Source organism: Tasmannia lanceolata, unplaced genomic scaffold, assembly GCF_043159265.1.
Source record: "Tasmannia lanceolata isolate RefF3 unplaced genomic scaffold, GAP_Taslan_0.1 ptg000007l, whole genome shotgun sequence".
In the NCBI taxonomy this organism is placed as follows: domain Eukaryota; kingdom Viridiplantae; phylum Streptophyta; class Magnoliopsida; order Canellales; family Winteraceae; genus Tasmannia; species Tasmannia lanceolata.
The window spans coordinates 20867482-20892786 of NW_027518684.1; the positions used below are offsets into that span (position 1 = coordinate 20867482).

The 25305-nt window shown below is 38.5% G+C and overlaps 1 protein-coding gene and 1 pseudogene across 2 annotated transcripts in view; both read left to right on the forward strand.

Moving 5' to 3' along the window:
* The first annotated feature begins 732 nt into the window (after window positions 1–732).
* LOC143880657 (rop guanine nucleotide exchange factor 3-like) lies at window positions 733–5799 on the forward strand (annotated as a pseudogene). Its single transcript, XR_013251772.1, has 8 exons — window positions 733–1077; window positions 1897–2253; window positions 2360–2476; window positions 3219–3376; window positions 3464–3538; window positions 3624–3914; window positions 4400–4735; window positions 5587–5799. The product of XR_013251772.1 is annotated as a rop guanine nucleotide exchange factor 3-like (transcript).
* A 3043-nt stretch (window positions 5800–8842) lies between these two features.
* Window positions 8843–25305, forward strand: part of LOC143882258 (protein REDUCED WALL ACETYLATION 3-like) — a 37239-nt gene continuing 20776 nt past the window's right edge. The window contains exons 1-5 of the mRNA XM_077385763.1: window positions 8843–9220; window positions 20930–21021; window positions 24357–24494; window positions 24597–24653; window positions 24748–24820. Coding sequence (XP_077241878.1) covers window positions 9188–9220; window positions 20930–21021; window positions 24357–24494; window positions 24597–24653; window positions 24748–24820 — 393 coding nt within the window. The 5' untranslated portion in view covers window positions 8843–9187. The remainder of the gene's footprint in view (window positions 9221–20929; window positions 21022–24356; window positions 24495–24596; window positions 24654–24747; window positions 24821–25305) is intronic.

Genomic DNA, 25305 nt, shown 5'->3' on the forward strand with positions numbered 1-25305 from the left:
GCCAAAAATGTGTTTCGAGTAACATTCGCCGTTGTGTTGTTTGGCTTCGACCAAGCAATTTTTAGCTTCCACAAATATTTTTTCTGCTTGGACTACCACCTGATTGGCTTCAACTAACTGTTTTTTGGTTTGACTAAGACGTTTTGGCTTCGACTAAAATGTTGAATTCAAGTAACATGTTCCAGTAACATTCGGAACTCTTTTTTCATTAGCCACAGTAACACAACAAAGATAATGAGATTTTGGATATTTGGATAAGGAAAAAGAAAATGAGAAAGGGGCGTCTCTAGAGAACTCCTTCTACCCTCTTAGGACAAATGAGCATCTGCTGCCGGAGAAATGAAGATGTTTCGCCGGAGAAGAAAGCTTCTCTCGTCGGAAAATTAGGCCGTTTCACACAAAATGGGTCAGAGTAAAACCTAGAAAGAAAGTGTAAAACCTGGAAGAAAAAGTAAAAGAGTAAAACTGTAAAACAAAGAAAAGAAAGATTCAAGTAAGCTGAGGGGTATTTTTATTCTAAAAGATCATTCTTTTAATAAAATAGCATTCTGTAGAGTTTTTTCAAAAGTCAACATTTTCTCGGTCATTTTTTCAATTTTGCAGCATCCAACAGTAATTTACCGTATATAAATTTATATGGCTTATTCCATATAAAAACTCTTCTTTTTCAATTCCCAAAGTCAAAATAGCAAAAAATAAAAAAATTTATATGATGAGACTTTAGAGTAATCAGTGGGTCCCAAATCTTCCTAAATCTTTAAACGGTCTCTCTTCTCTGCACATTCATGGCGGAATTCGTTAAGTCTTCAAATGGGTCATTTTAAAACACTATAACTCAACCAATTGCAAGATTTTCAGGCCTTGATTCAAAACCCTTAAACCAACGGTGACGATTTCTGTTTTTCAAAGGACAAGGAAATGGGTTTCTTGAAGAAGCTTTTGGAGAAAAGGTTGCAGAGAGGAAAAAGAAATTTTAGAGAGGGAGGAGTTTCAAATAGTCAGTAAGAGTATAGACGTTCGAATTCAAAAAACTGAAGAGAAAGAGAAGAAAAGGGGGACCGTTGCTTTTCTCTAACGGTTAGTTTTTTCAAATATCATTTCTTCAGCTTTTGGACTTAGAAACCATTTGTGGATTACTTTATAGTTTACAATGATCTCTTTTTGCAGAAATCAGAAATTTATGAATTGGGTTTTGAGGATAGATACCCAAAAAAGGGCTTCTTATAATTTTCCTTTTCCTTTTTATTTTTTTCTGAACTTTTGACTTTTTTGCATTTTTGTGTTTGAATCTCTCTCTCTCTCTCTCTCTCTCTCTCTCTCTCTCATATTGCGAGTTGCAATTTTTTTAGTACTTTTGGTTTTTATCAGGTTGAAGAGCATTAGAGTTTTGTTCTTCTTGGGGGTCTTTCTTTGGTATGTTGTTCCTCTTGATTTGCAATTGTAATGGCTACTGATATTGGCACTGCAATGTTTTGATAAATGCACTAAATCACCTTGTCTTTTCTTTTTTAATTGGGTTTTTGGAGCTTTTTGGGAATGGCTATAACCCCTGGCAGCTGGTTTAATAATAAGAGTAGATAAGTTAGTGAGATTATCAAAACATGGCAGTGCCAATATCAGTTGCCTTTTTTCAAGAATTTTCTGTATTTAGGATATCCAATTTCACATGCATTTCTAAAACTCCACTGTTCTCTTAATTGATCATCAATTTCAAAAGTTTTTTGTGTAACCAATTAACTGTAAATAGCATTGGACTTATGATTTATGGCCTTCTCAAATAACATCTTTAACTGATTTCATTACTCCAGCAAAATTTGTAACAGTTTCAATTCCTAACCTCATAATGTATCTTCAGCCCATGAATTCTCAAACATTGTAATTTCTAATAATTTGCAGGTTTGATAAGAGGAACCCGATTTCTCAAATTTGAAATGGACAACTTTTTGAATTCTAGTGAAAATTGTGAGTTGGATTACCATCCATCATCTGAAGATCAGACTGAGGAATCGTTTACTGATACCGGGTGCTCAAGATTAAGTAGTGATTCATATGGATACAGCCGAACGAGCTCTGAAACCTCGGCTTCTTCGGAGCCTAACAATTCGAACAGTGGTTCTGATGAACTCCCTCCTTTGGGCTGGCCTGTTGCCAAATCAGAGGCTCACAGTCATGCAATTCTTGCTACATCAGAAATGAAAAAGAATACCCTTGTTCTGGACGAGAAATCCGATGATCAAGATGCAATTGATTCAGGTCAGTTGTGTTCTTAAGTCTTAAAACAAAGTATGTTTTTTAACCAGTTTAAGTCCTTACAAAATAAAGCTCACTCTTATGGGACTCTGTGTTTTGGAACTTTCAGAGCTTGAAATAATGAAGGAAAGATTTTCAAAGCTGTTATTGGGTGAAGACATGTCTGGAAGTGGGAAAGGCGTCTGCACAGCAGTCGCAATTTCAAATTCCATTACAAACCTCTATGGTATGATTCTGTATAAGAACAAAGAGAAAAAATTGGGTGTTTTGTTACTATGCCTTTTAGTTTTTTGCATACACTTGCATTTACAGCTCTTATAACTGGTTCTTCATGCCAAAGAACAGCATAATTCTCAATTCCATAGAAGCAATATTATAAATTTTAAAAAAATCCCAATTTTCTTGAAGAGTATGAAATCTAAACCAATGCTTTTAAATTTCGACCGAAACATGTTGAAATATTTCTATTTGGGCCGCTATCGAAACGAAATCTACTTGGTTCGGAAAAATACCAGATTTCGCCCTGAATTTCGACATAAACCCTGGCAAAAATCAACTACACTTGCAGAAAAGAGAAGAACAACGGGATTCCTTTAAAATATTTCTAAAAATGCGACAAAAAATAAAAAGAAAACTCAGCGGCGAAGAATCTTACCTGGATTTCTGCCTTGATTTTGTACCGAAATGTTTTCATGATTTTAAAAGATTTCAGCAGAAATTACGTACCGAAACCGAAATGTTTCCATTTCGATGATGACCGTAACTGAAACCGAAACTGAAATTTAAAACATTTACACATGCCTTTCCATCTCTTATATCTGGTTCTTCATGCCAAAGAGCAGCATAACTCTCCATTTCAGGAATTAAGAAAATCCCAGTTTTCTTGAAGGTTATGGAATTTCAGAACAACATTATGAAATTTAAGAAAAACCCATTTCTCCCTCTCAATTCTGTTTTTGTTTCTGCAGCTACAGTTTTTGGTCAGTTTTGGAGATTGGAACCTCTACCTCCTCATAAGAAGTCAATGTGGAGGAGAGAAATGGATTGCCTTTTATCTGTATGTGAGTACATAGTTGAGTTCTTCCCCTCTTGTTCCCAAAACTTCCAAGATGGAACCACTTTAGAGGTGAGAATCTGCAGTTTTGTGAATAGGTTTTCATGAATATTTAAGATCAATTTTTCTTGCCTCTAACATACACTTATCATTTTTCAGGTGATGACGAGCAGACCCAGATTGGATATTTACATCAACCTTCCTGCACTACAAAAGTTGGACACTATGCTGCTTGTAAGATCTCGTTCTTCAATCAAAATGTCCATGTCATTGCTTTGATTAGTACTGGCTAAGTAAGCACCTAACTTTCCTTCTACAGGAAATATTTGAGGGCTTTAGCAAAACAGAATTCTGGTATGTAGACCAAGGAAATCTGTCTTCAAATACGAATAATTCGGGGTCATTTCGGCGGGTCATTCACCGGAAAGAGGAAAAATGGTGGTTGCCGGTGCCTTGTGTTCCTCCGTGTGGCCTTTCTGAGATGTCAAGGAAACAATTGCAGCACAAACGTGATTGTGCAAACCAAATTCTGAAAGCAGCCTTGGCTATTAACAGTAGTATTCTTGCTGAGATGGTAGTACCAGAAACTTACTTGGCAGCTCTTCCAAAGGTGAGATATCCCTTCCATTATATGTATATGCTTCAATGAGCTGCTACACTCAATACACAAAGGAAATTGGAATCCTTTTGTCGTCATGATTAACATAATTCTATAGCTCTTTTCCCAACTGGGGCATCCATTCCTATTAAATTATGTTTGTCATGTAAATCTCACAAACTAGTACTCTAGAATCAATTTTTTCAATGACAGAATAACATGATTCTATTACAAAAAAAGAAAAGAATGATTCTTAGAAATGAGTTCAAAAACATGATTCCAATTTTAGAAGCATTCCAGAGAATAACAATTGATTCTGGCTTCCAGAATGAGAATCATGGGAATTGTTAAAGAACGCAACCTACCTTCAATGTTTTTTTTTATAAAATTTATATACACAATCACCAACATTTACCAACGATTTTAGGGACTTGGGTTCGACTCTTTTTGGATCTATCAGGAAAATATTTCACCCAGTAAATTTTTCTTGTTTTCAGAGTGGAAGAGTGAGCCTAGGGGACTCAATTCACCGTTACATTTCGACCACAGAACAGTTCTCCCCCAATTATCTTCTCGATTGTCTCAACATAACATCCGAACATGAAGCTCTCGAGATTGCAGATCGCATTGAGGCTTCCATGTATATATGGAGGCGTAAAGCATGCACTAATAATTCGAAATCTTCATGGGATATGGTCAAAGACTTGATGGCTGATGGAGATAAAAATGGGACTCTTGCTTGCAGAGCTGAGAGTTTGTTGTTATGTTTGAAGCAAAGGTACCCTGAATTGTCACAGACAACCCTGGACACATGCAAGATCCAGTATAATAAGGTAAATATCAAAATGGTCTTGTAGTATTTATGCGAATCTATTGAAATTTCTACAATAAAAGTTTGAGGTTTATAGGTATTTTTTTTAATTAACAAACTACTGGCCAGACCTTGCATTTACTTCTTTGTTCCTCTCTTAGTATCTTCAACATCATTCCCATTGCCTTTAATTTGTCCACATAGTTTGTCTAATGAAGTCAAGACAATTGAGGATTTAGATTTTGAAGCTTGATTGAAGACACAGGAGGAGGAAGAAAAGGTTTTGGTCTGTTTCAAACAGTGTCTCAACACCTCAGAAATGGTGAATTTGGTCCAAAATTCAAGAGTATATGTTTATGAAAATTTGAAATTATCCAAAATAACCCCCTAAATGTACACAGAACATTCATAAATTTAGGCCATGTTGGGCTGACATGAAAAGTTTTTTTCTGGAATTGTAGTTTATCAAGTGGCAAGAGAGGGCTAGGGGGGTGGAGAAGGAGAGACTAAAGAGGGTATGAGTGAGGAGATGATGAGAAAAGGCTGAAAAGCAAGGAAAAAAGAAACTCTAATCAAAATACAATTTATTTTCTCCTGCATTTTAGTCATGTTATCTCTAGTTTCTTCATCTCCCACCCTCCCTAGCCCTCTCACCACCTGATAAAATAATATTTCATGGAAAGAAATTTACATGGTTGCCAAATATGGCCTTAAGGAAGTCATCAAAGAATATGGTATTTGTGCCAATTGTGATCCTACCTTGCAAGATATTGAATTTTTTAAGTCTTTTATTGGAATTGTATTTGTATTTTGTGTGTGTGTGTGTGGTCATATTTGTGCCCATTTGTTTGTAACATTCATTGTTTCTTGCAGGATGTTGGGCAAGCAATATTAGAGAGCTACTCAAGAGTGTTGGAAGGTTTAGCATTTAACATTGTAGCTTGGATTGATGACGTACTTTACGTGGATGGATCCGTGAAAAAATCCAATCATAGGAAGTAAAACTTGCTCTCAACTCCAAAGTTCATGCAGGAGCCCATTCTGTTCATCGGCCTCGTTGACATTCCAACAAGTTTTGCCAACTGATGAACTGATTCTACGCAAGGAATCAATCTTATTGATCTCAAAAATGAAATCTGTATGAATCATATGAACTGTTATATGTTGTCATATTGACAAAGTGCTGAGAAACAATTTAAAAGTTCTCACCTTTCAAGTTTAGATACTAACAACTTGGATGAGAGTTGCAGTTGGGTAACAGGCACACTCACTCGGGTAACAGGCACACTAACTCTCTGTAGTTCTTGGATGTTCCAAATTGTGTAAGAATAGGTGGACAAAGGATGTTTCTTAAATTTTCACTCCAGTGTTCTTTACATGATGATAAAATTGGCAGTAGTAATATGTTCTCATTTCTTTATTGATAATTTAGGCATTTCACTAATTCTTGGATGTTTTACAATGAGCCTAATGAGGGGTTAAATAGAAAACTCAAAGGAAAAACATGGAAAGATTAGCCTCGATTGTGGAAATAGATAATGATGGAAACATACTAATCTAACCTAATTACTAATTTAATCAAGCTGCTTAATCTAGCTAGATTACCTCATTCAACCCACTTGCCTAATCCACCACCGAGACGATCCAGAGACGATCCAACGGTGAATCTCAACCCAATCCAAGGTCTCACATATTCTAATATTTATCATTGACCTTTGGGTCTTGGATCAGAAGCCAATGTCTCACATATTCTAACATTTGTCATCGATCTTTGGATCTTGGATCAGAAGCCAATAACCCAATCCAATGTCTTACATATTCTAGCATGTATCATTGATCTTTAGATCTTGGATCAAAAGCCAACAGTACAAGGATCTTTCATCCGAACAATGTGGACCTCCTATGTTAGTGAGGTCCTATGTTAGTGAGGTCCAGCTCATATAAGCTTATATGAGCTCTAGCTCACAAACATTTTCCCCTTTTTCTTAGATCATTTAAAGATCGGTGAAACAAAAAATCAAATGTTTATACTATAATATTTGACAATTTAAAGGGCGTGGATTGTTAAATGCATAGGAATTCTAAGTATGCACTTTCTTAAAAGGCATTTATTAGGCCCCACTTTTTACCTCAATTACGTGATCGGATCCATTGATCCGAACAGAAACTATGTAGCCAGACAAATAGATTTGAGATCGCTTTGATAGGATGATTCTAGGCCATTGATCCATCATCGACCCTTGATCTAGCTAAATATCTGAGAAAGAGAGAGGAGGGGTGAAAAATGGGTTGTGCACAATTGCCTAAACACAATTATACAATGGGGGCCATCCTATTTGGATGATCTAAACCATTCATTTTTTATCCTCAGCCTAGATCAATCACGCCCCAAAAACCTTCTCATAGATGACTCTAACCCTCCAATATAATCAATGTAAAATGGATGGCTCAGAAACCTCCACTAATCAAAGTTTAAAAGCTGGTGTCATAGAAGCCTCCACTAATCAAAGGGTTAGATCATCCCATGGAGAAGATTTTTGGGGCAAAACCTATCCTCGAAAAATGGATGGTTTAGATCATCCAAACCATATATAATCAATAGAAGCCTCCACTAATCAAAGGGTTAGATCATCCCATGGAGAAGATTTTTGGGGCAAAACCTATCCTCGAAAAATGGATGGTTTAGATCATCCAAACCATATATAATCAATAGAAGCCTCCACTAATCAAAGGGTTAGATCATCCCATGGAGAAGATTTTTGGGGCAAAACCTATCCTCGAAAAATGGATGGTTTAGATCATCCAAACCGACTAGGCCCTCTCACAAGGCAATTTACGATTATGCCCTTAATATTATAGTAAATTATAAATATCCACCTTCCTTTTGCTTCACTTAAGACAAAAATCTTGTCGATCATTAGAGTAGCCCAGCAGTTTGCACTTTGCACTTTGCATGACCCTTTTAGAAAAAGAAAAGCCCCCCAACAGTTTGGAGGAATGCTTCCCGACCTCACCGTATAGTGGGTCCACCTTTGATTGATCTGATCCCTCCATTTAAAAGACTTGGCTTTGGGTCCACCTCTGATTGATCTGAACCCTCCATTTGACAGACTTGGCATTGGATCTCCTACGGCCCAAAAATACACCACTTAAGTAATCCAAACATCCAATAACTTACAATTTTTTTCCTTCAAATCTGGAGAATTTATATGATGGGTGGCCGTGAAAACACGTGAATTCTAAAAAAAGTAGGTATGGCCCACTTTTTTTGATGATCCAAACCGTTCATCTATAGGTTGTGGCCAAAAAATCATTTCCATAGGATGATCCTAACCCTCCGATCTGTAGAAGATTTCATAAATGATTTTTAGAAATCTCCATATTCAGATCAGTTCAGATCGGAGGGTTAGGATCATCCTATAGAAATGATTTTTTGGGCACAACCTATTTATGTTATGCCCAAACAGATGAACGGTTTGGATCATTAAAAAAAAGTGGGCCGTACCTACTTTTTTAGACTTCACGTGTTTTCACGGCCACCCATCATATAAATTCTCTAAAATCTGAACTGTTGCCTTATGTAGCTTTTGGCCCTCATCTTTAATGCCAAAAATATTAAATTAGTCAACGTTAACATTAGTCTATCAAATGGACGGTTCAGATCAATCAAAGCGGGGTCGGGCCCACTGAAGCATCTCTTAACAGAGATGGGCCCATTGCGAGAATAAAAGCAGTAAAGTGCCTGGACATGATGATTGGCGTGTGGCGGTAGAATCTTTAGAAAAAAAAAACACATTTAATCAGACAGCACTCAAACCTTCCTTACAACTAAAGCATTAATTTTTTAATTAGGCCACTCTTTACCCAAACCCCTTTTTATTAATGATTTTTCTACCAAGTAAGATTACGCTCGCTACGTGTCAGCACAAGAATGGAGGGTACTCTAGCGTTTTAAGAAAATAAAGAATTTCATTTTGAGAGATAACGTGAACTGCGGCAGACTTTTATTCTTCTAAAGTTTTTTGAAGTCAAATTCACGTTATTATCAGGGGTGCGAATCATCTACAGAGGGGTGGGGTGGGGTGCGAATAAATCATCACCCTTCATTTTTTTAGCAACGAATTATAAGCAGAAGCTGAACAACAACAACAACCCCCAACCGCCCCTTTGCAGAGAGCGACATTTCTTCCGAAATTTTTCCCATTTTCTAAGCGATACGCTTTTGCTTCAGATCTCCTCTTCTCCTCTTTTTCTAGGGTTAAATCTTCCCCAGATCTTCCTATTCATGAATACTTTTCACAAATAAAGTGCAAAAGATCATCATTCCCAGGATTTTTTTCTCGATCTCTGCTCTTTGATTTGAGATCAGTTTGATTCGTTTTCTCGATTGAGAGATCTCGCGTTTCTGGATTCAGATCGATTGGATTCGTTTTCTTTGTTTTTGTTTCTGTTTTTGTTGTTGATTCAGATAAGAATGGTGGTTTCTGGGCCTTTGACTCCTGGGCAGGTATGAGATTTTATTCTTTTTTTGTGCATTTTGGATGAATTGATAGTTTTTAGGGTTAGAATCTTTTCTTATTTTGTGATATTGATTTGTTTTTGTTAAATGTATGAGATTTTTGTCTGGGATTGTAGCTGGATTACTTGCTATGATGTGGTTGGTTGATTTTTGTGACAGTCTGTTTGATCTTTCGTCGTTTTGGATTATATTGTGATATTGAACATTGGATTTCTTTTTCTAAGTTCTATTATGGACGATTCGTTGCTTTTATTCCTTGTTTGTTTTTGGATGATTTTATTTAAGGATTTTAGAGTATCGTTTTAGGCGTTAGGGTATTAGTATCAATCACATTTTTAGTATCTAAATAGTAATACACAATGTGTTTGTGTTTGTGTGTGTGTGAGGGTTTGATTCTTCTCACTACTGTCTCCTCTTTTCTTTTGTCCTTTTTCCTCTATCTTCTTCTTTTGCTTATAGTCCCAATACACAACCACTAATTTGCTATAAGAGTGTACTCTATGGTTTGATCATTCTTCTTCTTTTCTATATCTTCTTCTCTATATCCGTATTTTTCTTCTTCTTTTTTCCCTTTGTACACACCAAAAGAGGGGTTGTGTGAGATTGGAAGTATCATGTGAATTTTTCTTCAATCATGCAATCATAAAAGGGATTTTGGGGTGACTTCGGTGAAGATGTTGTTCGTGGTGGCATTTTATGGTCCCGTGGCATTTCTGATCGCAAAATATTTGTACAATCGCAATTCTTGTTTCAACAGTCATTGTCGCAAATTCATAGTAATCCTAAAATTCTACTCTTACTAGATGTCTTTTGTAGACTCTAGTGTGCATCTATGTCTGAGTCTGGTGTTCTCATTGTTGGGGTCTTGGGGATCGATTTGCCTGGGCTGTTATGAGGGATTAACATGTCATTGCTCCCCAACGGCCCAGGTTAAAATCCACAAACAGGAATGACGACCAGTTCGAATTACCAAGAAGGTTGTAGAAGACACCACAATTAGAGGTGCTGAAAACATTGCCCCTCAAGATATTAAACTGAAAAATTATGATTCAATATTAGAGGACAGCGAAGAAGAGGGCCCATAAATGGAGTAACCCAATGTATCACACTGTGAATTACAGGAAAAATGGCAATGAAAGGATAGGAGGAGTGGAGTCACCCTCCCAAGCAGGTCTTGAGGGGGAAACTAAGGGTTACTGAGCTAGCTGATTATCTTACTTAGCACTCATCCATTGACTATTGAGCAATTTGAACTCTTAGATTTTGGATCTCCCTCTCTAATGTGTTCTGAGTTACAGATGGTGTCGTTTTTTTTTTTTTTTGAATGATAGCAAGCTTCATTCATAGGCAAAAGGGACGACTGAGGGAGTCAACCCAAAGAGTACAAAAAAATCCAACATAGAAAAAAGAATAGAAGAAAATACAACATGAGCCCTGAATCAAGAGGCAGAAAATCAAACAACTCCAAAGTTCAAACCCTGCTCTCCTGACCTTTCCCTAGCTAGACGAGCTGCAATACTATTGTTTGATCTTCTGATAGCCATGAAAACAATTGATGAACCATCAATTCTATCATGGATCTCATTAAAGAACTGAGCGAATCTCCAAGGGGGGACTGAAGATCATCTAAGCCAACGGATGGCATTGAGGGTATCACCCTCCACTGTCACACGGTTCAGGCACTACTTTTCCAGACGAATAATCCCCTGGCGCCTTGTGCCCTTGAATGTAACATCTTTCTCTTTTATCTAATAAACCGGTGGGGTCCCTGCCAAACCGGGTTGCCTACCCAAAAAAAAGGAGTATGGTATTAACTGCGGCGGCGGTTTTGGTGGTGGTCATTTTGGATGTGGTAGAGGTGGTTATGGTGGTAGATGTGGACGTACTGAGTCTGGGGGAGACTGCAATAGAAGTTGTGGACCTCAGAGCTATACTCATTGTAGTCGTGAGGGTGACACGACAGGTTCCCGACTGATCGAGGTACGCACACAATGACTTTATTTTCATCAGTTTATCCTGTTAGTTCTGGTTTGCCACAAGGTAGTGCTACTCGAAATGAGATCCTCGTAGAAAGAATTTACATTTTAGGTAGGGTAGAGGAGGAAGCAAACTTTGATAGAGAGATGTCTAGCTAGAGAGAGAACATGTCTTTTTCAGACAAGAATGAATCGCTGCAGTAGATAGTAGAGTTTGAGCTGGGTTGCTCCGATAGAGATTTAGCCATTATCCGAATGAAGGATGATTTTAGTAGACAATCTGAATTGGGAGCACCAGAGGATTTGGTTGGAAAAAGATATTAATAGAATAGAGGAGGATCTACTTATCGTGGTTGGCAAAACTTCGGGTTTGTCATTTGTAAGTGATGGAAAAAGAGATCAGGGGGACTTTTCTGAGATCTGAACTTATAGACAGCCATGTGAAAGACCCCCTCGAGCAAACGAGAAATGAAAGTTCAAGAAGAATGATTCATGAGATGGTGTGCTTTCAATTGTCAGTAAATTATGACGAATCTTCTTTCGGCGAACGAAGTGGAAATTCTACGTCGGAAAGTAGTGGAAGCAGGAAGACGGGTAGGGCTCTCCAACTTGTTGTTGTTCAATGATCTTTATGTGGGACGTGCAGGGTTTGGGCTACCTAGAAAATGTTTCTCATGCTAAGGAGGTGATTAGGGACATGGGGTAGAGAGGCAATTTTGCTTTCTCTTCTCTCGACTTTGTGGGAACGGATGGTGGTATCCTGATTGCCTAGGATGGCTTTTATTTTTCATTGGTAAATGAACACACTGGCATCTTATCGGTGTCGATGTTGCTTAAGATGAACCTTAACGGCTCTTGGTGGATTTTCTCGAGTGTGTATGGGCCCTTAATATGGCTGAACATAGGGGATTCTTGGAGGAACTTGAGGTGTTCATGGGACGATGGAGTGAGCCTTAGTGTACTGGAGGAGACTTTAATGTGATTAGATTGAGGACAGAGTTAGAAGCGAAAGAATATCACCAAGAATGCTTGTCTTCTTGAACTTTGTTAGCATTAATGCTTTAGTGGACCTTCCTTTGATTGGTGCTCACTTTACGTGGGCTAGGAATTAGGGTAGAAGCAGACTGGACCGCTTTCTTGTATGTCACTAATGGATTTCTCTTTTCCATAGTGCTTGACAAGGTGCCGTGGCCAAATTGATTTCTAACCATTGTCCAATTAGATTGGACGGGTGGACGGAGTCCTGGGGTCTGTGTCCTTTCAGGTTTGAGCATGCCTGGTTGGAGGAGCCGAAGATGAAAGAGAGGCTTATTGATTAGTGGAAGGGTGCTCAAGCTTCCGACTAACTGACATGAAAATAGACCAAAAGCTGAGATATGTCAAAGATAAGCTCATGAAGCTGTTAGAGTGGCCAAGTCACCCTAAAAAAAGCAGATTTACTTAAGTTTATCAAATATATAGATGAGAAAGAAGAAGGTCCTTTTTCTCGAAGGAGGACACGAGATAGGACGGGATTTTATGAAGAATACAATAGGGTGATTTTAAAATAACAATTGTTCTGGAACAAAGGTTTTGAACCAAATGGCTTAAAGAGGAAGATGAGAAGGCCTCTTATTTTCATGAAATTGCCAGTGTTGGAAGAAGAGGCAGGAGAATCCAATCGATGTTGATATGGGATATCAGAAGTGAAGATAAGGATGCCATCATCGGTGAGTTTTTTATTTTTACAAATATCTGTGTTCCACAAGGGGAAATCATTTCCCTACCCCCCCGAATGGGATTTTCTTCGATCAGCTTGACCAAGTGGACAGTGATTGGAGGCAGAATTCAGTGAAGAGGAAATTATGGTTAGTCTTTTTTTCCTGAAAGGTGATATTGCCCAAGTCCAAACAATTCCGATCTTTTTTTTTTCAGGTGTGCTGGGAGACGGTGAAAGTGGACTTGATGTCTTTATTCGAGGCCTCTTATGGCAACATGTCACTAGACAAAATTATCGTGGCTACTTTATTGCGTTAATGCTGAAGACAAAAGGGGCAACTAAAATACGTGATTATGATGGGTTGTGTGTACAAACTGTTGCCCAAGGTCTCAAGAGACGAGATGAAGAAAGTTCTTAGTAAACATTTTTTGCACAATCAAAGTGCTTTCATTCAAGGGAGACACATCATCGATGGTGCTTTGATCGTTAGTGAGCCAGTGCATTGTTATAATTGTGATGCAATTAAAGGTGTGGTCTGCAAATTTTAAATGGAGATAGCATATGACAGAGTTGAATGGGGTAGCTTAGATTACATGATGTGGAGGATTGGTTTTCGCAATGGATGGCTGTATTGAATGTGCAGATGCATCTTGTCTGCTTGGTTTTCTCTTTTTTTTGGGTAGGTAAGCTGGGATTGAACCTTTGACCTCAAGGTCGATGAACGCCGTCTTTACCAATAGAGCTAGAGGCCTAGCCCCTAGTTTTGTGTTCTTTGTTGATGGGTTGCTTCATGGTTTCTTTAAATCCACATGCGGTCGTCGTCAGGGAAATCTGCTATCTTCATTTCTTTTCACCCTGACGGCAAAGGCTATAAGTACAATGTCAGAGAAGGCAAGGATTTGTCTTCTCATTAAAGGCTTTAAATTGGGAGAGCCAGGAACGGTTACTCATTTACAGTAGTTGATGACACATTGGATTTTAGTAGTGCCGAGGCTGATAAAATCAAGAATCTGTAAGCGGTTATCCGAAGTTATGACGTGGTGATTGGCCAGAGAACTAACTCCCGCAAATCAGTTTTGATGGGCATTAATCTCGGTGAGGAAGATAGTGAGAGATGTGCCTATATTGTAAGGGTCAGCCCCCTTTTAGACATTTGAGGCTGCTTTTATGTGGCGGGCTAAGAAACAAATGTGGGATCCTATAATAGAAATACTGGATAAATGTTTCTCTACCTAAAAGAGGATTATGTTGTCTCTGGGAGGCAGAATCACGTTGATCAATTCAGTTCTATTGAACCTCCCCACTTATTACATATCTCAGTTCAAATGTCAATTTGGGGTCCTCAGCTAATAGAACAACTCCAGTGTAATTTTTTTTGGGGCTGACTTAGATGATAAGAGGAGATTCCATCTGGTCAATTGGAAGGAGGTGTGCTGGCCTAAAAAAAATTGGGGGTTGAACATCTGGAACGTAAAAAGTCATGAATAGAGCATTGTTTGGCAAGTGGTTGTGGCGGTTTGGGAAGATAGGATTTCATCTGTGGACGAAGGGGACTGAGGAGAAAAATGGAGTGAGCTTTGGAGGCTGATACTCGCTCGATAACTACAGGATCACCAGTGTAACAATGGGGAGAGATATTCTTACTTTAAAGATCTCCTTTCTAACGTGAGTTTGATATAGAGTGACTAAAGGAGATAAAATTCCTATGATTTACCCGACACTTCGAATTTATTGCTGAGACGCGTGTCCTGCCGTGTCTGACACACCACGCCACGCGTGTCCACACGTGTTGACACTCCTTTCGACACTTTTAAATGTACTACTATAAGATAAGTGCCAGACTTTATGTGGGATGTTTGTGTACCGTGTCAAGTGTGACATTCTGTTTTATTATTGAATGTCGTGTTTACCTCTTATTATTAACTCTTCTCTTCTTTAACTAATATTTGTTGTTATATCCCCTCCCATACACCTAAAACCCTGAACAAACTCTTATTCCAATACTTTATTCATTGTATCCTATTGGTCTCCCTTTCTCGCTGCATATTGGAGACTAAAGAGGATATGTTAAATTAATGAGTGTGTTGTTATTTATTTATTTATCTCCTGTTTGTTTTAGATTATAGCTGATTAATTCTAAGATTTATATGTTTGTTAAGTGCACATTTGGCTACCATGAATTTCTTTTCATGATAAATCGGAATCTCCAAGTGGAGATAAGGATGACATCTCTACAAATCAGGAAACAAAATCCCGGCGACTAGTGTCTCCGGGCGCTAAAAGTCTGGAAAAGGTCATCCCGATTTTGAGTAGAGTTTTTTTGTTCCTAATTTTTAGCCACATCGACGCTAGGTTCCGGGATCTTGTTTCCGGTTTTGTAGCGATCTCACCCTCACCTCCACTTGGAGATTCCAATTTATCATGAAAAGAAATTCATGGCAGCCAAACGTGCCCTAAATGAATACCATATTTATATTGTTGCAATTTATGATACATCTAGGATCTAGCCCTCCCCAGACCCCGCAGTGGCGGGAGCCTCGCGCACTGGGCCGCCCTTTTTTTTAATAAGTAATTTTATATGTATGGTATGAGCGTGTCACCATTTCTAGATATTTAGGAGTTGTCATGTCAAGACACCTCATATCTTTGTGTACGAATCATGATCATATATACTTTCTTTTTTAACCGTGTCCCCGTTTCAAAATTTTTGGGGTTTGCCATGTCCGACACTCTGTGTCCTTGTCGACCTGCGACACTCGTGTCCGTGTCCACAAATCATCAGTTCTGATGTGATCCATTGTGCAAAGAGGCTCCACTGAAAGACATGTTTCTTGACCTATTCTTGGTGTCCTAGAAGAGAGATATTAATGTTACAGATTCCTTTGACAGAGAGGATAGAAGATTGAATTTCACAGAAACTTCTTTAATATGGAAATAGAGAGGGTTTCATTGTTCTTGGAAACATTGGATTCGGTTTTTATCATACAAGAGGGTAATAATAAGAGGATTTGGAAGTGAGCTTGTGATGGGACAATGTATTTAACCAACAACAAATATTATTCGGAGGAATTCTGCTTCGCCAAGAGTATGTGCTTTTGGATGGACTACGTACCTTAACAAGATTCTGATGGTTGATCATCTTTGTAGCTGCTGTGTCATCATCGTCGACCATTGCACCCTTTGCATAGGGGTGGGAAAATCAGTCGATCATATTTTCATCCATTGCAGGTTCACGAAAGTGATCTAGTATTATATTCCGAGGTTATTAGGCATTCTTGGGATTTCCCAAATAATTTTAACGTTCTTATTGACGGGTGGAACTTTGTCCCATGGCCTATGAGGAGTCGTACACCCGCCTTTCTTGCTGTAATTTGTGAAGGAAAGTAATATACGTTTCTTCAAAGGACAATTGTTAGAAATTCATATCCAATTTACCAATAGGTCCTTCCGATGATTATCCATTGGGCTTAAGTTCTCCCTAGTTTAATGGAATTTCGAAAGCTACCTTGAGGCGATCCTGTGTAGAGGTTTGCACAAGCAAACTCGTTGTTCAAGCCCCAACTCCTCGATGGTCCACTCTTTCTATTTGTCGGATCAAGTTGAGCTTTGATGGTTCTAGTATGGGGAACCCGGGCCCAGCAGGAATGGAAGGTTGCAGAAACCAAGTGTGTTTTCTCTGGACCTATAGGTGAAAAGGATGCTAATTAGGCTGAAATGCAAGCTTTAAGGTGGATCTGAGGGACTTCAACAAGCTAATAGTTGAAGGACACTCGTTGAAGATTATCAAATGGATGATCCATGGGGATCATTGCTTGTTGAAGATTTGATGATGCTATAGAAGAGATCTTGGATTGTGTTGAGTGTCACCAGATGGTGTTTCAACACGCTAGACACTTGGCTAATAGTGAATAAGATCGACGGTGTTTCAACACATTAGATGCTCGGCTAATAGCGAATCAGATCAACTAGCTCACAGTTGCGTGGGATTGCCAATTTCAGAGTTCTATTTTCTTCCTCGGGGCCTTGTTTTTGTTGGTTTTTATATTTGTTGTATCTCGAATTCTGGACCATCTCGGTCTCCTGGGCTATGCCTTAATAAAACCGTTACTGCACCACTCAAAAAAATGTGACAGGAAACTACTAGAGCCAGGGTGATGACAAACATGGAGTATATAAGAACATTTGACAAGATGAACCACTATATCTTGTCTCAACTTGAAAATGATATGCGAGATTCACTTTGTATATGGCTGGTCATAGGGAGTGTCATGCGATGAGTTTAGGCAGCAAAAGGAATTGCTTATACTAATTACGTGGACTACTATAACATAAAAACAATAGCAAGGTTAGTAAAGCTAAGGAGTCATAATAATGATTTTCAAGACTTCAGAGTTTCGAAATGGAGATAATAATAGTTCTTATTTTTGGCTATTTTAGTTTTCCTTTTGCATTCATGGTACTTGTGCGGACTTTGCAAATATGTGAACATGCTGGCGTACTTATTCACCTTTGCAAATGTGTAAACATGCTGGCCTCTCTAGTTAACATAGGTTTCGCTGTGATCGTTGATATTCTCTAGTATAGTTTTGAACTATGAAACAATGCGATTTTGATTCGGAAAGGAGACACTAGTTCTTATTTTGTATGGTAATTGTTGTTTGCATATATGGTTCTTCATCCTTAGGAAATATGTGAGCATGTTGGGCTCTTTAGTTGAATCAAGATGGCATTTCGATGCTTGATATTGGGCTCTCTAGTTGAATCAAGGTGGCATTTTGATGCTTGATATTCTTTGTACACTTTGATCTTGTGGAAGTGGCTGTTTTAGAGCCTCATGGTTGAAATGGTATGGATTCTTAAGATTGATCTATAAGGAACTGATGGATGTCTCTGAGTTAGCATGGCTTTTTCTTTGCTTTGGCAAGATTACAATGGCCTAGTTAACCACCTATAATGCCTAGTTTTACATATTATCACCTTTTAGCTCATATTTCCTTCCTACACGGCTACACCTTTCCGGTAAACACAACTTCGATGGTAAGAAATGAAGGTAGTTGGATTTATGGGTCCTAGGGGGTTTTGGTCATGTTAGGCTTGCATATCAATTGATGTTACAGATGCTTTAGCTATTGACGCAGAGGCCATTAAGCATGAATTTTGATTTTGCTTACCTTGCTTTGTTTTCTATCTCTTAGTGTGATTAGATGATGTAAGAGGGGACCGGATTTGTTTCATGTCCATTTCCATATAGAATTTTTGAATTATTTTTTATTTCCAATTTTGCATATGCATAGGGATCCAAACATGAGCTGGGCATTGTAACTAAAGTATACATTATCCAATCAAGAAGTTGAGTGGGACTCACATTGTTTGGGTGATCCAAACCATTCATTTGATGGGCCCTGACATAGATAGCGTGTGCCTAAAAAATCATCTCCATGGAGTCATCCTAACCCTTGATTTGTGGAGGTTCAAAATGGGCGGATGTGTAGAGGTTTAAAATCTGTCCATTTTAAACCTCCACAAATCAAGGGTTAGAATGATCCTATGGAGATGATTTTTTGGGCACACCCTATCTATGTCAGGGCCCATCAAATTAACGGTTTGGATCCCCCAACAACATGGGTCCCACTGTGTTTCTGCTCGATCGACCAGAAATATATTTGGGCCCTATGTTGTTTGGGTGATCCAAGTGATTCATTTAATGTTTATTCATAAATATATTGGTTATTTTTCATGATTCCATTTGGGAATATGATACCTCTAACTGGCTTACTTTTATGCACACATACGCTTATTCATAAATATGTTTGTGCATACGCACAATGTTTTTTTATTTTTATTTTGGAAAAGTAACAAATTTATCAAGGGAAATGTTATCAGCACTACCATCGCACTCCCCACTTTATTAAAAAGTACGGTATGGCCTGCACCATAGGATGATCCAAACCGTCCATTAGATGGGCCACAGCCTAAATAGGTTGTCCCCCAAAAATCATTTCCATAGGTTGATCCTAACCCTCCGACCTGTAGAGGGTTAGGATCAACCCTCTAAGATTCAGTCCTTCTATAGATCGGAGGGTTAGGATCAACCTATATATATTTTTTGATAGGTAAAAAATCTGCTAAAATTGTTATGTAATGGGGCATTCGGAGAATTGAACTCGGGACCTCTCGCACCCTAAGCGAGAATCATTTCCATAGGCTTAGGATCAACCTATGGAAATGATTTTTGGGGCACAACCTATTTAGGCTGTGGCCCATCATCTAATAGACGGTTTGGATCATCCTATGGTGCGGGCCATACCTTACTTTTTAGTAAAGTGAGGAGTGCGATCATAAAAAATGGTAGTGCTGATAACATTTCCCTTTATCAACACTGTAATCGTATTACATCGCAGGGACAAGGTGCCCCACTGGTGTAACAGCCACTACATCATCCCTTGATACATATTCATTCCAACCCAAGAGACCCAATTTGATAAATTTTCCAGCCCTAAAGATGTAGTCCTTCATTGCCCCTTCAATCACCTCTCACCTCCATTTCGGGTTCCATCTGAAAAATGACAATATTTTCTCTTTCCACACCTTCTTTTGCTAAATTGTCGTCTCCTTCATTGGTGGACCGACGCTTATGTTGGAATTTTGGGGATATGGATGTATCTAGATCCCTGATTTCCGACATGATATCCTCTAGTGCCCAAGGACCTACTGACTTATTAGTAGCCTACAATTTTGCATTTGATGAATATCCTTCAATGATCAATTGATCACTTCCATGATTTGTAAACCACCTCAATCCCTATGGTAATGCCCACGCTTCTGCTTCATTTGAATTGCAATGCCCCATCGGTCCGGAGTATGAAAGGAGAGTAGATCCGCTTTAGTCCATGAATAAGACACCAATCCCCCCGCTCGTCCTGGGTTCCCTTTAGAGCTTCCATCAAAGTTCAATTTAATCCGGCTGTTAGGTGGGGGGGGCTCCACCTTGGCGCTTCGATTTGCTTCTTCTTTTCATGAATGGTGGTTTTGTAGTTTCTTAAAATCTCCCCGAAGCTGTAACTTGGTCCGTCCTTCCCAATGCTACTCCAAGCTATAATACAGCGTTAATGTCAAATACTATTCTCCCCCAGCTACTCTTTACATCTCTGAATATGCGATTGTTTCTTTCCTTCCAGAGGTGCCATATCAACACATAAGGTACAAATTTCCACATGGCTCTACCAACCTCTCCAAACGGCACCGAACTCCTTTCAAGAGTAGTCATTTTAATTGACTTTTGGAGTGCCCACTGAACGCCAAAGCTGCTTATTACTCTCATAGTCCAAATGAGAAGGGACTATGAACTAGAAGGTGGTCCAGCGTCTCCTCACTGCAGCAACAGAAGATACACTGACTAGCCTTCTGTACTTTCTTCTTTTTAGCCGGTCACACGTGTTTATTCTCTTTCTGACTACCATCCAAGAGAAATCCACCACCCTAGGTGGGGCCACTGCTTTCCATATCCTTATGCAGTGAGAGACTTCCCTATTCAGAGATGCTAACCTATAGAAAAGAAAAAAAACATCGCATTGAAAGAGAACCAGCAGGGTCTGGAATCCAAACCCTACGATCCTCAACAAAGGGTGAGAAATAGAATGAATAAAATCTGTATAAACTAAATCATTAAACAAATGAATAACGGAAACTGTGGTTAAACGCACATATAGGGCCCTTAGTCTTTCACAAGCTAGATTGGTGAGTGCTTATTATACCTTTTCTACTATGATGCCAAGCCCATTTTGGATTGGCTTTACACATATCATTTTATGAGCACTTTTGATGTTTTCCCATATCCGTTTATTGTTTATTGGCTCATTGGATCCTGAGATAAGTTTTGATGTGATTTTGATGTGCAAATCACTTGATGCCATATACAAATGAGTTTGATTTTTTCCGTGTTGCATCTTGTCATGTTCTTGTTTCTTGAAATCAAAATCTGTATGTTATCTTCATCAAGTTTAATTTTTTGTTCCATTTCAGGTTTCATTTTTGCTTGGAATTGCCCCCATCTTTATTGCATGGATATATTCTGAGATACTAGAATATAAGAAATCTTCATCTCCTTCCAAAGTGTAAGTTCCTTATTAATATTGAGAGTGTGTACCTTCTTTGAGATTACTTTAGTCATTATTTTTATTAAATGAGCTATGACATGTAACTGAACTATCATTTTTTTTATTAAATGAGCTATGACATGTAACTGAACTATCATTTCTATTATGATATAATGAACCAGATTTCACCATTCAAAATATATATGAGGAAAGTGTAGTTACTCGATCGAGTAGCTAACTTAGCTACTTTGTCGGCTTAAAATACGGTGGGCCCACATTGTTTGGGTGATCCAAACCATTCATTTGATAGGCCCTCACATAGATAGAGTGTGCCCAAAAAATCAGCTCCATTGGATCATCCCAACCCTTCAAACTGTAGAGGCAAAAATGGACAGATTTGTGAAGGTTTATACACTTCCATTTTTCCCTCCACAAATCGTAGGGTTGGGATGATCCTATGGAGCTGATTTTTTGGGCACACCCTATCTTTGTGAGGGCCCATCAAATGAATGATTTGCATCACCCAAACAATGTGGGCCCCCACTGTATTTTAAGCCGACGGAGTAGCTAATTTAGCTACTCGATCGTGTAGCTACACTTTCCTCAATATATATATATATATATATATATATATATATATATATATATATATATATATATATATATATATGAGAGAGAGAGAGAGAGAGAGAGAGAGAGAGAGAGAGAGAGAGAGAGAGAGAGAGTAAAGTATGTGCAGCTGCACGGTTAAGTTATTTGTGCATGGGTGTAAAAATCAGCCCCATTGGTTCATTACGTTGGGATCCAAAGCATTCATTTGGAAGGCCCTTCCATGGATAGGGTGTGTACCAAAAATCAGCCCTATATGATCATCCTAACCCAATCAAAGTTAGAGGGGAAAATGGACAGACACTGTTTCTGCCCATTTTTCCCTCCACAAATGGCGGGGTTAGGATGATCCTATAGGGCTGATTTTTGGTACGCACCCTATCCATGGATGGGCCTTCCAAATGAATGCTTTGGATCCCCAAGTAATGAACCAATAGGGCTGATTTTTACACCCATGCACAGATAGCTTATCTGTGCAGCTGCACATACTTTATTTTCTCATATATATATATATATATATATATATATATATATATATATATAGAGAGAGAGAGAGAGAGAGAGAGAGAGAGAGAGAGAGAGAGAGAGAGAGAGAGAGAGAGAGAGAGAGAGAGAGCTGGATTTAGGTTTCATTTTCATGATATTAGGTGGTGTTCACAGATGTATGACAAGTTTTTTTGAAATACTGGGGATAATCTTTTATAGAAGCTGATCAGAAGTTCAAGACCACCCATTAAGAAGAACAGGGGGCCTAGTCTGCTTTGTTTAGTTTAAAATTTTGGGGGTTCAATTGCTTCTTTTATAGGGAATTATGGTGTTTTTAAACTAAATTTTAGGATGAGTTTGTTAAAAGGGTAATTTTGAATATATAAAAGTGAAATGAAGAAATGGGCAGAGCTCCCCAGTGACGAGAGTTCGAATCCCCCTGTAGTAAACCCGATGCGCGTATCCATAGGGATTAGTCCCGTCCTAAAATGGGGTGGGGATACCCTATGTCATAAAAAATAAAAATGAAAGAAATGCTTAGAGAATGAGTTCTGTATGGGAGAGATATACAGGTTTTTTGTCGTTAGATTACAAATTATGCAATCTATCTATCTATATGTGCGTCAGTGCACGTGTGCATGTGTGCTTGTACATGTGTATATAATGGTCTAGTCTACCTGTATGAATACCTTCCACACTCCTTGAGCCGTGTGTCCATTGGACCATTACTGGCTTGATAACTAATTGACTATGGTGATCTGCACTGAAGGGATTTAAACTTTTGTTTGTCCATCCAAATGTTGTCAGGGAATGGTGTCTTGAGCAGCACTCATAACTGTTTGCCCTTTGGCATGAAATAATAAAATGCTCACTGTATCAGGCCACTGGCCTTTTTGAAAATAAAAGATAATAGGCTTCACTGTATTGTCCTGAACATAAGTATACCTACATTGAAAATTATGTTCTAAGTAAATTTTATCTTTTGAAATGGATTGTTCTAGGTAAATGGTTCCGTTTTACAGTGTTTTATATATGCAAAGCATTCAATTGGTCTAGTTTTTAGAGTGCATTTTAGCTACTTCAGCCACATTATCTTTGTCACTTATTCCCTCACCATTCTGAATGTATTTCTTGTGCTTGGCATTTTGAAGTTCCAGAACATGAAAATTTGATCTAAAAAAATTTATTTGGTTCATCTTCATAGTGCATCCACTGCCCTGATAGGCTGAAAGGAAATGAGGCCTTGCTGAGATTGTCTCTTATGCATATGTCAACTCAAACCTTTTATTTGGGGTAGATCATTGGTTCTCGCTGCTAACCGCACTGCTCGGACATTCGAGGAGGGTGTACCCCATCTCACGCTAGGGATCTAGTGGTAAATCTGCCCACATCTCCTGTCTAAGGTCGCATCTTTTTAGCTTCTTTCATATGGCATCCTTTCAGGACTCGATGGGAAGCTTCAATATGGGAGTTGTGATTGATGTCTCTCAGGGGTAAAAATGATGATGAGGGAGGCAATATTTGAATATTCTTGAGGGCCCCGGCTCTGATAAATTTTATCACACAGGACAGAGAGGGGAAACCTTTTTATACAGCACTGCCTAGGCCATTAACTAGGATCAGAACAGTTGTAAATCACTTAAATAAACATAATAATTGTGGCTAGAGAGATTTCTTGTGCCAAGAGATCTAGGTCCAAGAAATCTAGGTTGTGGAAGTTAGCCAACGTCCCTAGAAATCATCAATCTTGCAAAATAGTTGCTCCCTTCTTTCAAGAACATTCCCTACAGCTAGGAACTTAGGTATAGACTAACTAGAGGAGTTGATTGAGCGACCATTTTTATCAGGAACTTTCTTCTTTTCTGGTACCTTTCTTAGTTAGTGTTTAGTTTTTTCTGTTGTTTCTTCTTTAGATACGTATTCACGTCGCCTTGACCCTGGTTTCTTCTGTACTTTCGTTTCAATTGATCTAACCCTCAGCTGTTAAGTTTCACTGGGGAAAAAAAGGAATAGCGCTATTGTGAATTCATTGGGGTTAAGGCCTTTACTGGAACAAATATTTGCCAGGGTGCCAATGCAAGATATTTTACATTTCCTTTTTCTTATGTCATGAATCACTTGGCATCTGTCGCATCTGAATTCTTTTCTTGATTGACTGCATGCTTTCTAGTTTTCTCCTGTGCCCATATTTCCTAGTGCTTCGAAGTCCATGGACTCTATATCCTTCTGTCCATCTCACATTCTTTGCTTGGTAACAGTCATTCAGATATCAATCTTGTTGACTTGGGAAATGAGGCGATCAAGGAAGATGATCGAGCTATTTTGCTTGAAGGAGGGCTTACAAAATCAGTGTCCTCAAAATTTTTGAGTTCATCAATCAGAGCAAATCTAGTCAGGTCTTTTAGAACATTAGATGGTGCAATATTCTACTCTATTTTCTTCATAAGGCCATTTCTATAAACCCTTCTGAACTTTTTTTGCTTGTGATGGAAGTTTAGGTTTTTAACGATGGATGAGCCTTTCTTACTTGAAAATCGAGCTGCTCTAAGATCCATGTAAGTGATTCTTTTTCCATAGGTTTCAGTCTAATATGATTAGCAGATAATGGTTCTTTCTATTTTCTAAATATGACGGTGCAACGATGTGCAGGTCTGAATTTGGGGCGATCATGGTTTACTTCTACTTGTCTGATCGGACGAATCTGTTTTCAGACTCGAATAAGGTGCCTCTGTTTCTTCTTTGACTCATTCTTCTGAACTTTGTTTAGGACTGAAGAAACAAATCTTGAATATAATTACTGTAAATAATCTTGCCTAAAGCCTTACATTGCAACCTGCTGTTTCATATGACATGTAGATGCATAAATATAAGTGGCAATTGGAAAAAGTTTGGGTGTTTTCTTAGTAGCCCCTTTATGCATACAGCTTTATTCTAGTGATCCGAGCCCCCTTCTTGCTTTTTGCAGATCAACCAATTTAATTAAAGGAAATGTTACAAGTCTTCCTTCTTTCTTTATATAATTTTAATTGTTGATGTTTTGCCTTCCCGTGTGGCTTATTGAATAGCGTGATCACTTCTCTTTGTGCATAAATAGTTACATTGTTTTCTTAAGAATTCTAAGATACAAAGGGCTTCTTGATACTGAGTTGAAGGTAATTGGATATGCTGATAGGGTCAAATCCTATGCATATCTGTGCAGAACTTTCG